We start from the raw sequence: 18,219 nt of genomic DNA, 5'->3' as shown, positions 1-18,219 counted from the left end.
AAAATGATCTCTGGTTCAAAATGATCCCACCGCTCTGCCACCATGTCAGGGTTCCTTCCCCACTCTGAACTCTAGGGTACAGATGTGGGGACCCGCATGAAAGACCTCCTAAGCTTATTCTTACCAGCTTAGGTTAAAAACTTCCCCAAGGTACAAATTTTGCCTTGTCCTTGAACAGTAAGCTGCCACCACCAAGCGTTGTAAACAAAGAACAGGGAAAGAGACCACTTGGAGACGTCTTCCCCCAAAATATCCCCCCAAGCCCTACATCCCCTTTCCTGGGGAAGGCTTGATAATAATCCTCACCAATTTGTACAGGTGAACACAGACCCAAACCCTTGGATCTTAAGAACAATGAAAAATCAATCAGGTTCTTAAAAGAAGAATTTTAATTAAAGAAAAGGTAAAAGAATCACCTCTGTAAAATCAGGATGGAAAATACTTTACAGGGCATTCAAATTCAAAACACAGAGGATCCCCCTCTGGGCAAAACCTTAAAGTTACAGAAAATAGGAATAAACCTCCCTCTTAACACAGGGAAAAGTCACATAAAACAAAAGATAAATTAATCCGCCTTGCCTGGCTTACCTATACTGGTTGCAATATTGGAGACTTGGATTAGGATGCGTTGGAGAAGATGGATTTCTGTCTGGCTTCTCTCAGTCCCAAGAGAGAATAAACACATAAAGAGTACAAACAAAAGCCTTCCCCCCGCCCCCCCGCCAAGATTTGAAAGTATCTTATTCCCTTATTGATCCTTTGGGTCAGGTGCCAGCCAGGTTAGCTGAGCTTCTTAACCCTTTACAGGTAGCAGGATGTTGCCTCTGGCCAGGAGGGATTTTATAGCACTGTATACAGAAAGGTGGTTACCCTTCCCTTTATATTTATGACACCAGCATATCAGAACTTCTCAACAAGCATGACAGCAGCAGCAGACAAATGGAATAATACTGCACGCCAATTCTCTTTACTTCCAAATCAATATACATGATACTAGTAAGAGCATTTCAGAGTAAGCGTATCTCTTCAACATCTCTCTCTCTCTCTCTCTCTCTCAAATAGAGAGTGAAACTCTGCTAGGCAGGTGTAATATTAGGAAAACTGAAGAAACTTTTCAAATAGTAACGATTCAAGCAATTTCTACATTAAGGAAACTGACACTGATGTAACTATGTTGATGTAATTAGACTGGTGTAAGGAAGGTCTGTCTCAAAGTTAATTAATTTTATCTGAGGGTTCTCTCTCTTTTGGAATTCACTTTACTTCCCTGCTTTGGGTAGATTAAGATTTGGGCATTAGGTAAATATGAAGTTTGCAACTGGACAGCTACCACCAACTATCCAAACTCTGTATTTTATTTCTTCAAAATCTCTGTTCCATTCCTGTCCTGTAGTTATTAATTTGGACTAGATTTCCTATTCCTTGTGACGGGCTTGATCCCAAGAAATTTGAGCAGTGGGAATTCATGGGGAGTTGCAGGTGCTTAGTACATCTGCAGGTGAGGCCAAGTTTCAGCACCCCAGTTTGAAAATGCTGGCCTCTCTGACTGGTCCCTGGTCATTCAATACAGCAGTGCCAACAGCTGGATTAGAACTCAGGAATATCAACTTCGAGCCCCACACTGAATCCATAGGACCAGGCTGCCTTTTAATTGCTGTTACTAACACTCAGATGAACTATATTACAGTCTGAAAACAATAATAATGTATTGCCAACACTACTAGGATGCCAAGACAATTTTCCTTTAAAACTCACTGGTATTTTTGTGAGAATTATGTTTACACTTCGATTGTCAAACAAATAAATAATGCAAAGGAACTCGGAATCTTATAGTTTAGGAATTCACTACTTCTTCCTTATTTGAAGTTATGGGGATCACATGGAGGCACAGTGGGAACTCCGAGAGGCAATGTGCAGGGAACAAGCATAATGCCTACTAGAGTAACATGTAGCATGGCATTTCAACATCGTGTGACAGTATGCAATATGTGTTGCCCTGGAATGGAGTTGAGAGGGATGGATTGTGGCCCTCTCCCCTTAAGGCTAACATCATGTCAAAGATATCAAATCTGGCTGATAACTTTGTCCATGCTCCTCTGCTCTATTACACTGAGAGTTCCCTCTCGAAAGGTATAAACTAAGAGAGGTTACTGTATGGGTTTCATCAAGATCCTGTTCCACTTGCATATAGAACGGCATAGTAGCTGGTGACCTGCTGCACCAGCAGTTCTAGTTCCTGTTGAAGAAAATTAGACTTCCTCCTCCTCTTAGGAAGATTAGTTTAGAAGTTGTATTTGCTCCTGGAATTTCTCTAGATTCTAGGGCCAGCCTCAGAAGACATGTAAATCCCAGAAACCTCCAAATCAGCAGAAGACTTATTTGCTGCCACAAAAATAGAGTTTTGGACAGTACTCCTCTTGTGTGACAGAATCCTGTGGAAGCATTCTAGCTTGTCTTTGCATCTGAATAAAGATGTGCATATGACTTTCCTTTAATTAGGTGAAAACCGACTGCTGACACAATTTTGAAAGTGAAATAGATCATTTGTCCTAAATTCCACTTAGATGGCCTTACGCAGTGGCACAGTGTAGATATCAAGAGAGCAAAGTACCATCCCAAGTGCATATCTCCTCTCAATGCATTGGACTGGAAAAATGCATGGGAAAGCTGAGAAGAGTAAAATAAGGACATTAGCTTTTACTATATTAATCCATGGTGGAAATATGTTCAAAAATGCTGAATTTAGCACTGGAATTTAAATAACAGTGTATTGGGTATTTTGACCAATTTTTATTAATTATTAACAGTAGGTCTCATGATGTGCTAGATGCCTTCCAAATACTCATGAAGGAGGGTTCCAAAGATCACATAATCTAAAAACAGATTGACAAGGAGACAGATTAGAGGAAAAGGAGCAATAGGCAGTTCATGTATAATTCAGTTCTGTTCACTGAAGGCCACAGATCAGAAGTGGGTCTTTAAACAGGATAATGGCCTTGTGGCTGAGTATCAGAAGGTTGTACCACACATTGGATAGCATCACACTTCTGCATGGATGACGTTTTGGAGGTGTGTCATAGAAGGTGTGTCTTCAGCACACCCGTTTGTGTCCTCTTATGGCTCTGCAGGTGCATTGCACTCAGCCCCACTTGGGCCTTTTCAGACAATTACCCAGATCAGTTCAACCCCTCTTTGTGGGGGCTGGTTTATTCACTCTTTCTTCAGAGGGTAACTCCACTTATTTAGCAGCTCAAGTTCATACTCACTGAGTCCATGTAGGAATCCTGGTCACTTTGCACCTCTGTTCAGGAGGTCCCAGCCCTCGTGATAGAGCTGAGCTGTATTTCAGACAATCCCTCTGTCCCCTTTATTAAGACAGGAGCCTCCCACCTCTCCTCTATGGAGCTAGAGTTGCACTTTAGGCCAGCTGTAAAGCCTCAGACTGATTGGGAAAAGGGCCAACTGGAGGACAAGCTGTCTCTCCATCCTCAGGCTGGGAGGGTTCAGCAGCAGATCTTCCCCTGCTACTGTCTTCTCCCCACTCCCTACAGTGCTTACAAACTGCTGCAAAAGAAGAGGCAGGATTTATACTTGCCCTTTCTCATTCCTTATTGGCTGGGTGAGAGGGAGCCTTGCCCTACCCTCTCTGCAGGACTCTAGGTCTCAGGTCCTTAAAGATACAGTAACAGGATTCCTTCTAAATGCTACTTCTTTGGGGAACCCTTTCCATCCTCCCCATATCTCCCTAGGTTTTGTGTATCAGACAACCCCAAACTCTTAAGGGCCATGACTTGTGACTGGGGGGACTGACCAGTAAGCAGTACTGCCCTTAACGGGCTGACTACCCTGTAACGATGCGGCCTCTGGCAGGACACAACTGAGTATCAATTCAGGACAAATTGCTTAGAGTAGGACAGTCACAGGCCAAGGCTTGGGTCCTTTGCACACCAAACCAGCCAAACAGAGGACTTTGGTTTTTACCCCACTGGCTAACCATAAGTCACACAAGCAATTCCCTTTAGATAGTCCAGTTCCCCAGTATCACCACCATTAGCCACTTCTTATGGGGATGAATGGTTATGAAAACCAATACCCCAGTAAAGGAAAAAAGGTTCTCCCGATCCCAAACAACCAAGCCCCAGACCAGTCAATAGACAAGTCAGATCTTACCCACAAATCATGCTGTTGCCAATCCTTTAGAATCTAAAAATCTAAAAAGGTTTATTCATAAAAAGAAATATAGATGAGAGCTAGACTTGGCTAAATAGAATCAATTACATACAGTAATGGCAACGTTCTTGGTTCAGACTTGTAGCAGTGATGGAATAAACTGCAGGCTCAAATCAAGTCTCTGGAGTACATCCACAGCTTGGATGGGTCATTCAGTCCTTTATTCAGAGTTTCAGTTTGTAGCAAAGTTCCTCCAGAGGTAAGACACAGGACTGAAGACAAAAATGGAGGGGTTTCCAGGACCTTTTATATCCTCTGCCATGTGGAAGGACACCCCTTTGTTCTTACTATGGAAAAAAATCACAGCAGCAAGATGGAGTTTTGAGTCACATGGGCAAGTCACATGTCCATGCATGACTCAGTTCTTTTACAGGGAGAACAACCATTGCTCACATGCTACCTTGAATGTTCCCAGGAAGATTTCTCATGTGGATTGGAGTCTTCCAAGGTCCATTGTCAGTTAAGTGTTTCTTGACTGGGCACATAAGCTGCCAATTCTTCTCAAGAAGCTGACCAAATGCTTCACTAATGCTACTTAGAATCAAACACATTGAGATACAAGTACATAGCCAATATTCGTAATTTCAACTACAAAATTGATGCATGCATACAGATAGCATAATTATAACCAGCAGATCATAACCTTGTCATAGGCATCTCACACGACAACCTTTGTACAATATTTGCTGCAAATATTTAACAGTGGTTGCAACAATGATCTATACGGTCACAGTTCATGTCAGTAATATCACATACCCCCATACAGGTGATTTTGCAAAAAACTGAGAACCAGGAATACAAGGCTGGAAAACTGGCAGAGTGGACGAGACATGAACAATTCAAAGCCTGACAAGGGAGGATAAATAGGGAGATGCAGAGCCACACATAGCTTTGAAGGTTGTGACCAAACCCTTGCATGTTATGTGGTAGCAGAACTGGACCCAGTGGACGAAGCTGATCATATCAGTAAATAAAAAGGAAAGGAAGCTCACAAACTTTTATTTCTCATTTATTTCTTTATTCTCTTATCTCAAAGATGGAAAGACCTTTTGTATATTGCCAGAGAGCTGGTAAAATATCAGGACCTAATTCTGCTCTCAGTTATACTGAAAGGGGTCTTTTCACTGGTGTAATTGAGAGTAGAATCCAGCCACAAAAGAAGTAAAGAGTCAAAGAAAAATTAACAGTACAAATATCAAATGACATAGGGCCTGATCTTCAGCTGATCTAGATCAAGGTAGCTTCACTGATTTCAAAGGCGCTATGTTGATTTATACCAGAAGAGGATCTGGCCCTAGTGTTCAGTTGTTAATTTTGATGGAATAATGGAAATAGAAGAAAAAAATCTAGTATACTTTCATCAGAATTTGCAATGTATGAAGATGATAATGGCCTATCAAAATGACACTATTCTCAAGGAAATGTTCTTCAGGCATAACTTATCAGTTAATTTTGAGATACTGTAGGCCTTTCTGATATAGGCATGTTGTAGAACATTTAGCACATATTGGACCTGATCATCCACTCTGTTATACGAATTTTATACCATTGATTTAAATGGAGCAACATTAGTTTGGGATTTGTGTATGGAGGTCAGACCCATCCTATTTACTTTGCAATGTGACATTTTAAACAAAGGGAGTCTGAAAGGCTTAGAACAGACGTCTTTTAGGGGATACATCAACTCATCTAGATATTTGACTAGTTTTACAACAGGTGACATAAAAAGCACTAGCAAAGTCAGTATAAACTAAAATTTCATACAGACAATGACTTGTTTATACTGCTGTAGATACTATACACTGAAATGTAAGTACAATATTCCAATCAATTTATCTTCTATAATTTTATGGTAAAAATTAGAAAGTAAGGAATTTTTCAGTAATAATGTGCTGTGACACTTTTGTATTTTTATGTCTGATTTTGTAAGCAAGTAGGTTGTAAGTGAGGTGAAACTTGGGGTATGCAAGACAAATCAGACTCCTGAAAGGAGTACAATAGCCTGGAAAGGTTGAGAACTGCTTAGAAGATTGCTAATGAGATATGAAGCCTTTTACCTTTAGATCCCAGATTTATATCCAGCACACATATATAGTGACTATAAATTGTTGCCAGCTGATGATTGTGAAATTAGCTGGTGTTTTCATCCAAATCTTAATGGACTGGAGTTCACACCACTAAATTATCATTTAATTTGGCACTTCGACCATATATCAAGCATTATTTCTTTATGAAATAAAGAGCTTTATATACTGTAATAGCTAATTTAGACAAACAACCTCAACATGTTTCCCTTTCAAGATGGCTACTGAAAGATTAGATCCTGGTTCGTCTCCTAGAATGGACTACAAAAACTGTACCAGTCTTGGTATGGATAAGTATGCTATTGGCCTGAATCATCACTACACTCTGGATACTTTGAGCCACTATAGTGATGCAAGGTAGCCACAAACCCAGATAAATTGACTGGCCATCTAAGCAGCACAAAGTAGCTGTAGTGTATTGGTGAGCTGGACCCAATATATATGTGATTTATATTTGTGCACCCCCAATTTTAAAAACATCCACATTAGAAGACTGAAAAGCAAGCAGGTTAATAAGCAAGTTCTATATTAACAGTATAGAACAATAACAAGGTGACACTTTGTCTTTACATGCCCTGCATCCACATAGTGCCTTATTCAGAAACACATGGGCCAGATTCTGAGTTAGTGTTAATCAGCATAGCAGCCTCTATGGACTTCAGTGGAATTTTCTAGTGACTTCAATGGGATTATTGCAATTTATTCACTTCAGTTGTGGTCAGTGCTTACTGGAAACAGCTAAGGATTCATCTTCACTTGTTTAATAAAGCAACATGAGAGGTAAACTGCAATACAGCAAATATTATGTGTTACTGATGTTGTTTTTTCCGAACAGCAAAAGGATGTGGTGGACCAATGCCTTTAGGCGATGATTCTGATGTAAGGGTATTTGCGATAGATTTATTCTATAAACTAAGCTCATCTGAAGCAGTCCCTTCAACTTTGCTAGCTGAAAATTAAGGTAAAGTAATTAATATTTTAATTCATGTTTATTTTTAAAGAGTTTAACAAGAACATTAAAATTAGCAGAGCACTAATTTTAACCTAATCTGATGAGTATTTCTGCTAAAAATAAATAGAGAAGATCAAATGCAATATTCTGTCTTCTTATAGCAGAAGACATACTTCTGGGATTTAGTGATGAATATAAATAAATATGATCAAATTATTAACACCTTAGTAGAAAAGAAAATATGTAAATATTGTTTAATTACATGAACACTACATGGGACTTTTGTTAATTATTGTACTGAATAACTCCATTCTCCTGTTGACTGCCCATAGTACATCCAAAAATAGTGTCCCTGTATCATGAATAATGATTCAGAAAACAGAAATAAATAAATTCTACTTAATAGCAGAAATTAACAGTACTTAATGTCATGTTATTGACTATACGGGGAATCTATCATAAAAAGCCAAATTCTGATCTCCATTATACTGATGTAATGCTGGTGTTAGTTGTGAGCAGAATTTGCCCCATTACTGTGTTGCAAAAATTGCTATATAATTATTAAAATTAAATTAATATGTCTGAGCACTTGTGTTTTAGTTGTCATCTGTTAACCTTTAGTTTTCTTTCTATTTAAAATGCACCTACACTTTGCATCAAGATCTAGATTATATGGTAAGAGAGTTTAATATGCGCAAACTGATTCTGAATCTGTAGTTTCCATTTATTATTAGTGCTCAGATTTGTAGGGTGTCCTCAGTACCACCAGATCAGCTCCAATTTTAGCGTCATAAAGGAAGACATGCACACAGTCTATATTTCACACTAGTAACCATCAAAAACATGATGTTTCCTGGTTTACTGTAATTGACTTTATTAACAGCTTTTGCGGTATTCTCTATATTTGAAGGGCTAGACTGTGGCTTTTAAGCCACATCTCTGCTTACAGAGCTGTGCAGAGCCAAAATGCCCCAAAGGAGCATTGGAAAGGATTGGTGGATGGTGCACAGGGCCGGTTCCAGGCACCAGCGTTCCAAGCAGGTGCTTGGGGCGGCAGTTTGAAAGGAGCGGCATTTCCTCCAGCCGCGGCGGCAATTCGGCGGCAGCTTATTCCCTTTGCTGCCTTGGCGGCAGCTTCTTCCTTTTGCTGTCTGCTGTGGCAGTTTTTTTCACTGCTTGGGGTGGCAAAACTGTAGAGCCGGCCCTGATGGCGCAGATTAGCCCTCTTGGGTATTGTGAGCGATGCAGAGGGGACTGGGCCACTGGAATTCCTTACTTGCATACAATCTAGCACGGAATGGAGAATATAATGACCGTGGTAATATTAATTATGGTAAAACAGTAAATGTTACACATTTTTGCCTTTTTTCTCTTTGTGAATTGTCTGATTTTTGCAAATTTATTCATAAATCAAAAATTAGTTTCCAAATACCTGTGGTAAATAATGTGTGCTCTGTTAGGAAGCTGCAGTAAATATTCAATTATGATATTCAAAGTCTGAGAGGTGCTGATCATTTTTGATTGGAGGAATAAGTCTCAAGTAGTATCTTGTCCAGAGCTTTTGTCAAAATGAGATACATGGGTGAGATAAGAGATTGATGAAGAGACATGTCACCAGACATGTCACCTGCTGTGATGATGTCTTAGAAATGATGTTATGACCTAAACTTTTGCATTTCTAGGGTCTGGCCTAATCTCTTACATCACCTTACCCAAACCCAAAGGCCCACCTTACCTAGTGAGGGAAAACAATAGGATTTGGTTTATGGCCCCAAATCCCTAAACCATTGTCTGATATGTTGCACCACCCATAGAAATAACAAACGAACAGCTAAAACAGTGAGAAAGCTAACATAAAAAGGGAGAGGTTTAAAATATATGAAAAGAAACACCCATCTGTACTACCTGCACACATTCAGATGGGATGTTACAGCAATTTCAGAGAAATAAAAAGAAATGTTATCATATCCCCATACATACATGCAAAGCCTATATACACTGTCCTGCATGTATACAGGACATGCGCAAGACATACCTCAAAGTACAGAGACAGGCATATTTGTTTTTCAGTGTTGTTTTTGAGAAAAAAACATGAGCTATCTTAAAAGAACTGTATGTGAGAAATACACATTTTTGCTTATTTTCTGATTTGCTGTCAGAGCTACACATTATCTAACTTTAGACTAAAGCTGAGTAATGATGCAAAATGCAGGCTTTGTTTAAATTTTTCTCTGAAAAAGAAGTGATAACATTTTTGACTGTTCTTACCACACACAGTCCCCATTTTGTAAATTAAACCTGTAACTTTACCATAATTTAAGTTACCCATAGACAGAAATACAAGCAAGCATCTTATTTTATTGTGTTTTCAAATAATAGAATGTACTTTTATAAAAATGATTAAACTTGGATTTAATAAGTAAAATATAAATAGTGTTAAGCGCACTATAGAAAGCTTCTTTTAGTAGTTGTGTAGCAGTAAATACAATCAAAACATTCTCAATGTATCTTAAATGTTTTAGCAGCACATATTTTGCATTACTAATGTCTTTGGCTCATTTAGCAAAATACATATTAAAAATATAAAACACGAGCCCCAGAGGTACAAACTTCTCACAAACACATATCTCACATAAAAATACATACTGTACAGATAATTCTTTTAAAAGGAAAACTGTGAATACTAGGAGGCCAGACTGCTCACCAGAAAAAGCTGGCTTTCTTTCTGACTTCTTCAAGGTTGTCAAAAGACCTCATTGCAAGGCTACATCTAGCCTAATACTTTTTGTCTACAGACACTGAGTCAGTGTGGGATTACGTTTTAGGTCCATAAACTCTGAGCAATGCACACAGGTTTACAGACCATCTTCCTCTGCTCACCCCCTCTCTTTATACAAAGGTCTCATTGGATTAACATTTCAGAAACATGGGGGAAAACTGCACACCAGTTTTTGTGCAAAAGTTAATGCACATACAGATTTTACCTAACAGAGAGGCTTTACCAATTTTGCAAATACATACAGGGCCCATATGAACATCAAGAGCAAAATAGTACAAGTACACCCAAATAGAAACACAGGAAGTTAAGTTAGACATAAACATCCACATGAGTACAAAAATGCCACTTGTAGATATACATGGTTTTATAACAATGACTTCAGAAAAATAATAAATTTACACAAATTAATTTTAAAACAGTTGCACCAAATTCCTTTTCTAAAAACATCCATTTTTTCATTTACAGATCATTTTACAAATATTTTAAAACACCTTTTTTCTTTCTTTTTACATGTTAACTTTTTCATGATTTTAGCTGTATTTCTTTATCATTTCTATTGGTGGTGCTGCTTATCAGTCTATTGGTTTCCCTCCCTAAGTAAGGTGGGCCTTTGGGTTGGGGTTCAAGTGGCAGGGGTTAGCCCAGACACTGAAAGAGCAACAGTTTAATGCTATTTCCAAGACATCGTCATTTCCTGTGAAATCATAGCCAATTACATCACTTCTAGTGAGGATGTCATCCTTATCGTCTCTCCCCATCAGTCTCATTTTGTCATTAATTAGGGGAAAGATACTACTATTGCATGATATCAACAAGCATAACTGAGAATCTGGTTTCCAGTGTGAATACTTGAAATTTCAAGTTAGAAATTTCCTCTCTATGAATATTTGCTGATATTTTCTTGAAATTGGTTATTTCCATCAATTATTCTACTAGTGAATACATTCACTAAAATATTCAAAAGGAAATGTACACAGTGGAGGTTATGAACAGAACTGAAATTAATTCTGTTTTTATGATTTTTCACTCAGTTTTCTGAGGTATTCACTCAGCTCTAGTTTACCTTTAAATAAGGAGCGCTTAATATCTACAATAAGGAAGTTAGGTGCCTACGCTCTTTGAAAATCCCATGAGGCATCTAACTACATTTAAGCACCTAACTACATTTAAAAATCTGGCCCTAAGTCCCATTTTCAAACATTAATGAGACTTTTAGGCATGTAATACGCTACAGCAGCACATTACAGTGCTGCAACTGTACCACTATAGGGCTTCAGTGTAGATATACACTACAGCGATGGGAGAGGTTTTCCCGTCACTGTAGTTAATCCACCTACCTGAGAGGCAGTAGCTAAGTTGACATAAGAATTCTTTTGTCAACCTAGTGCTGTCTACACCGGGGTTAGGGCAGCATAGCTACATCTCTCAGGAGTGTGAATTTTTCATACCCTTCATAGATGTAGCTATGCTGATGTACGTGTTCAGTGCAGACCAGCCCTTAGGCACCTAAGTCATTTTTGAAAGTGACACTTAGCCACTTTTGAAAATGTTTACCCTTTGTCAAGGTTCCCTCCCCACTCTGAACTCTAGGGTACAGATGTGGGGACCCGCATGAAAGACCTCCTAAGCTTATTCTTACCAGCTTAGGTTAAAAACTTCCCCAAGGTACAAATTTTGCCTTGTCCTTGAACAGTAAGCTGCCACCACCAAGCGTTGTAAACAAAGAACAGGGAAAGAGACCACTTGGAGACGTCTTCCCCCAAAATATCCCCCCAAGCCCTACATCCCCTTTCCTGGGGAAGGCTTGATAATAATCCTCACCAATTTGTACAGGTGAACACAGACCCAAACCCTTGGATCTTAAGAACAATGAAAAATCAATCAGGTTCTTAAAAGAAGAATTTTAATTAAAGAAAAGGTAAAAGAATCACCTCTGTAAAATCAGGATGGAAAATACTTTACAGGGCATTCAAATTCAAAACACAGAGGATCCCCCTCTGGGCAAAACCTTAAAGTTACAGAAAATAGGAATAAACCTCCCTCTTAGCACAGGGAAAATTCACATAAAACAAAAGATAAATTAATCCGCCTTGCCTGGCTTACCTATACTGGTTGCAATATTGGAGACTTGGATTAGGATGCGTTGGAGAAGATGGATTTCTGTCTGGCTTCTCTCAGTCCCAAGAGAGAATAAACACATAAAGAGTACAAACAAAAGCCTTCCCCCCCGCCCCCCCGCCAAGATTTGAAAGTATCTTGTTCCCTTATTGATCCTTTGGGTCAGGTGCCAGCCAGGTTAGCTGAGCTTCTTAACCCTTTACAGGTAGCAGGATGTTGCCTCTGGCCAGGAGGGATTTTATAGCACTGTATACAGAAAGGTGGTTACCCTTCCCTTTATATTTATGACACCCTTTAATATGTTATCTATCTGGAATATAGAAATATAGTGTTGTTTAATCTTCTCTGTATATTTTAGAAGAGAAATGAATGCCAGCAACTTCAGCAAGGAATGCGACTTTGAGCATGCTGATACCATAATGAAATATTTCCAGATGGTGATCTACATACCTACTTTCATTCTTGGTTTGATTCTCAATTTGCTAGCCCTATGGGTTTTCTGCTGCTTCTGGAAGAAATGGACAGAATCATCAATCTACATGATAAACCTTGCTCTTATGGATCTTCTTCTTCTTTTCTCTCTTCCTTTCAAGATGTACTACTCCATACAAAAGAGGCAGTGGTTCTTGTGCACATTTATAGAATCACTCTATTTTGTCACTATGTATGGAAGTATTTTCCTCATTGCCTGCATTAGCTTGGACAGATATATTGCTATCAGGCACCCTTTCCAAGCTAGGATTTTCCGATCCCCTAGGAGGGCAGGCATGACATGCTGCTGCGTTTGGGTTGTAGTTTGGCTTGGCAGCATCCCCATGTATAACTTAAAAAACACTGACAATTTCAGATGCTTCCACAATATGTCAGATCAGACATGGAGCATGCCAGTCATCCTTTCTGTTGAAATCTTTGGATTTCTCATCCCATTTACTGTGATGGTTTATTGTTCTGTTAAGATCATCCAGACTCTTCTAAAAGATAAAAACCAACAAAAAAAGAGGGCTGAGCAAGTTACCAGTGTATGGATCATTGCAGCCAATCTCACAGTGTTCATGGTTTGCTTCACACCAGTCCATGTGGGGATCTTTCTGCAGTTCCTGGTAAGGCGGCACATCATTGTGGACTGCAGTATGAAACAAAGCATTAGCCTCTTCATTCAGGTGGCAATGTGTTTAGCCAATGTCAACTGCTGTCTGGATGCTATCTGTTACTACTTTACTGCAAAAGAATTTCGCAAGAAAACTTACTTCAGGGACTTAGCAAAACCATTTTCTGTCTCTCAGGCCAGTACTGGATGATTGAACTTCATGCTAGAGAATAATGTCATTTTCTCAGCTAAAGCTTGTCAAATAGATTTCTGGCAAAACTGAAGTTTATTGCTTTTAAATAAGATTACCCAAGTAATCTTGTGTGTGTGCACGCATGTATTTGGGGGGAGTGACAGAATGTGGGCATGCATGCAAATGTGTCTGAGAGCACATATGCACATAGAATAATATTGTAAGCCTTGTAAAACCGAACATCTTTCTTTTCTTTGAAACAAAACAAAAAGAAAATGTAAAAATAAAGAACAAAAACAAGATGGCTCAGAGGCATAATAGGAAAGAATTTTATCATCTCAAACTGTAAGATGTCTGTTAAAAATCTGAAATAAACTTGCTAAAGTAGAAGAACCCTTGTAGTACAAGTGTCCATTGAAATCTCTCATTCATCCCAAATCGACCTTTACTGAAATAAACAGAAACTGTTAGGGATGGATCAAGAGCAGAACTATTTATCTGAAGCTCTTCTCCATCTTTGGAGGTAACTGTGAGCACAAATTAGGCATGCATTTTGAGTGTGCAGTTTTGCACTTGGCTTATTAAAAAAAAAAACTTAAGAGTCCTGTTAAAAAGTAGTCATCATGACCAGTATAAGTTATCTGCTCCTGGCTTCATATAGTGACGGTTTTCAGAATATCCAACAGGAGCAACATTAGTTTGGGATTTGTGAATGTCTCATTATCAGAACTTTTCAAACCAGCGTGGGATGTTTCTGCAATTTTGGCATGAATTGTCCATGTGAAAAAATGAGACTAGTGCTCTTAATGAAACACCATATAAAAGGAATTGTGGTGTAATCTAATGTATTTATACTTAAGGGCCTAAGGCAAAGATATAGAACAATACATACAAGAAATTTGCTGCCTGCCTTCGCATTGTTTAACTTTGATAAGAGTATTATAAAGGCATATGACTCATGCTGCTAAAATCAAAGGGACTTTCAGTGATGGAATCTATTTTTCATGACCTTTTAACCCCATCATAACAATTTGCTCTTCCTGACTATTCACATAAGAAGTTTCTAGTCCTTGGAGTAAATCAGTTTTTTTCAAATTTGAAAAGAAATTGATTTCCCTAAAAGGGCACAACTGTACTGTTTTTAAAAGAAAATTGTATAGGCAGTTGATCAGTTGTATTGACTAATGCATAGGTGCTGCTGCTGTGTATATTTATGCCTGTATTGGATGCATATATGTTTGACCTAAGATGTGTTAGCCAATAATAGGAGAATGACTATAACTAATACATACAAAGAGCTCTATTGCACACAAAGGGCTCTATTGTAACTTGTAATTGGGGCAGACGGGAGAGCTTCTCTGCATTGGCAGATCCCAGAAACAAAATGTGGCTTTCTTAGTGCTGCAGTTTCAGAAACTCATATTCTTGAGGATATTATGAGTCATTTCTGTCTGCATCAGCCATGTTACTTAGCAAATTGTCAGCTAAAGATTTTTGTGGGCAATAGGGTATTCTTACTTTTTAAAAATTAATGCCTATTTTTATTTTAATTATAGCATTAGAAAACCATATCTTCTTTGAATTTCTTGGGATGACTCTCCAATGTCATAACACTTGTGGGCTCATTTGCATCCTTCAGACTGAATTACTGCTTTCAATACCTGTACTGGACATTTTCTTTTGAAAACAGTTATAAAAATTAGTCAGATTGCATTCTCCAGGATGAAAATGGGGACTTACAATTGTGATGGTTGAACACAATTGAATCGCCAGAAATAAACTCACAAGAAGGGAAGAAGAGGCCACCAACTCCACAAATTTCAGACAACTAAAAAATAATTTCTAACTATAATCTCCTTCACCCTATCCACTTTATTCCCTGAGAAATCCCATGAGTTCCATCACTCCTCTTTCAGACTATGTAATTATCTGACAACTTATATTACAATTTAAATAATTTAGCACTCTTTTTAAATAAAACATAACATTTTAAAAGTTACAGTCATAGAACAACATTGATCCTTCTTTTAAAAGTTTTGTTTATTTTAAAAATTAAATTGAGAACCATCTGTTTGAAAATTCTTTTCTTATTTTGCTTCAAGAAGATCTTTCCTAAGTGTTGCTGGTGTAAATAGCAAAGATACTGGAGGCTCTTTGTAAGCAGGAACAGCAAAACCGAAGAAAGCCCGTGTTTCTCAGGATAAATAAATAAATAAAATCCTCTGGCAGCCAGGAAGGACAATCTCTGACGCAAAGCAACTGATCAGAGCTACTGCATCTGGTGTCAGAGCCACAGCAGAAGGGTTCTGGTTAGTAGATGATTTTTTTACTTATCACCAGAGCAGCAATACCTGTTAGGTTTAAGGGGGGTAGGTGTACAGATTCAGCAGGCAAAGGAAGGAAATATTTGGATGCTCTCACAGTTACAGGGAGAATCTTAACTTCCGGAGCTTGCCATCACCAGAAAGAGGACAGGCTGGACATCCATATATTCATACCACTGGCCAGAGAGTCCAGGTTGCACTCGGTCCCCCAAATGCAGATGGAAGTTTGCAGGTTGCAGAAGTCCATAATCAGAGGAGCCTCTTGAGGAGATTAAGAGAAATCTATGTACAAGGATCTGCAAGGATTGTGGTCCTATCTGTAGTGAGAATTCAATTTAATTTTTAAAATTAAAAAAATTATGGAATTCTATGTTTATTGTGTCTGAAAGTTTTGCTGATCAGATTTGCTTAATTTATGAATAAAAATATAGTTTTCCTAATTGCTAACTCTACAATTTCAGGGCACGATCTGAAAGTCAGGCAGAGTTATTTCTTTGTTATTCATGATCATCACCAATAAGAAAGATTTTGCTGACCCATGGTACTTTTATATAATTCCCTTGTCTTCAAATTATGTCTTCAATCACACATGTAGATGAAGTGGAATGTGGCCCCGATTTATTTCAAAATCCATAGCAGTGCTGAGTATTTATGACCAATAGGAGTTTAGAATAGTCAAATCTTTTCATCACTAACTTAAGCAGATCTGGTAGTACTATTCAGCAAGGAGATGCCATTTTTGCATCATCACTTTTCAGAGATGAACTGCACTTTTAGAAAAATAAAATCAAGATCAGTCTTTGTAGCTAAACTTTCAATTTTTTTAGTTATTATTTTGAGTATAGCTTCCTTTAATGTAAATTGTTAATTGTTGAAAAACTTATAAAAAAATAAAATAGAGAAGCTCCAACCCCTGAAATCTACAACTATTTTAAGCATGTCATTTTAATAGAACATATTTTATAAGATGTTTACAGCTTTGTAAGTTTCAGGGTTTTGTAGTTGTGTGTGAATTTTTTTTTTTCTGCTTGAACCCCAGACACACCATTTCCCATTTTGCAGACAGAGACAAACGGAACTGGCTGCCCACAGTAACCGGCTGAGATTAAGACTCACAGAGGCAGACTTCTAAAGTACAAGAATACCTCTTTTGCTCAGCTCAGCAGTCTGAAAATTCATAAGAAACACTTTTGAATGAACTTTGACATTAAAAACAAAAAAACACACTGGTCTTTCTGAGTCAATGCTTTTTCCCATTTGAACTTTCAGGTTGCTCTGAGCAAAATGAGAAGAGCTTTTTCTTCTAATGTTTATTCCTAACACATTCTGCCATATATAGTCACACTAGGAGCCTGAAATTCTTGGACAACAGAAACTCTCACTAGGGTCCGTGCCAGGTGTATTAAGATGTTAATGAGGTATAATCCAGATGAAAAAATCAGGTGATGACAGAAAAAAAGTAAGGACCCATTTAAAATTTCACATTTCAACTCTGCTTTCCCCTGCAATCGTGAATAAAAGTTGATTCAAATAACTAAACACTTTAATAACAGTCTGTATTTGATCTGAATTCTTTTGGATAAGATTACTTCTGGACTCGCTGTGATAATGCTGATGAAAAACAATTTTATTTGTACCTAGTAGTGTGCTTAATAGATTCATTTACAGATTTTAAGGCGAGAAGGGACCATAATGATTGTTTAGTCTGACCGCCTGCATGACAGGCCAAAGAATCTCACTCCTTAATTTCTATATCAAACCTCTGTTTGAGCTATAGTATATCTTTTAGGAAGATTTAAAGACTTCAGGAGATGGAGACTCCACCATGTCCCTTGGTTAGTTGTTCCAATGGTTAATTACCCACACTGTTAAAAATGGTTTCAGAGTAGCAGCCACGTTAGTCTGAATTCGCAAAAAGAAAAGGAGTACTTGTGGCACCTTAGAGACTAAGAAATTTATTTGAGCATAAGCTTTCATGAGCTACAGCTCACTTCAGCTACAGCTCACTTCATTGATGAAGTGAGCTGTAGCTCATGAAAGCTTATGCTCAAATAAATTTGTTAGTCTCTAAGGTGCCACAAGTACTCCTTTTCTTTTTACTGTTAAAAATGTGTCTTATTTTTAGTTTGAATCTGTCTAGCTTTAGCTTCCAATCCTGCATTTCATTATGCCTAGTTCTGGTAAATTTGAGAGCCATCTGCTATCAGAAATCTCTTCCCCTTATTAGTAGTTGTTATACTTAACCTTTTCTTGGATAAATTAAATAAACTGAGCTTCTTCTCTCATAATGAGGCATGTTTTCCAGAGACTGAATAATTTTTAAGCTCTTTTCTGAGCCCTTTCCAATTTTTCACCATCCCTATTGCAGTGTGGATACAAGAGATGAACATGGTATTCCACTAATAGTCTCAATAATGCCATATACACAGGTATTACCACCTCCCTACTCCTA

At 38.1% G+C, this 18,219-nt stretch overlaps 1 protein-coding gene across 1 annotated transcript; it reads left to right on the top strand.

Moving 5' to 3' along the window:
- Positions 1 to 12,528: 12,528 nt before the first annotated feature.
- LOC141993414 (G-protein coupled receptor 55-like) lies at positions 12,529 to 13,461 on the top strand. Its single transcript, XM_074962955.1, has one exon. It carries the CDS (start codon positions 12,529 to 12,531, stop codon positions 13,459 to 13,461), a length of 933 nt encoding a protein of 310 aa, XP_074819056.1.
- The last annotated feature ends 4,758 nt before the right edge of the window (positions 13,462 to 18,219 follow it).

The sequence above is a fragment of the Natator depressus genome, chromosome 9 (assembly GCF_965152275.1).
Source record: "Natator depressus isolate rNatDep1 chromosome 9, rNatDep2.hap1, whole genome shotgun sequence".
Lineage (NCBI taxonomy): Eukaryota > Metazoa > Chordata > Testudines > Cheloniidae > Natator > Natator depressus.
The sequence above is the reverse complement of the archived record's forward strand: the minus strand, read 5'-3'. Positions and strand labels throughout refer to the sequence as shown.

What these genes read in the sequence shown, in the direction of transcription:
- LOC141993414 (XM_074962955.1), top strand. Translation starts at nt 12,529, where the DNA reads ATGAATGCCAGCAACTTCAGCAAGGAATGCGACTTTGAGCATGCTGAT.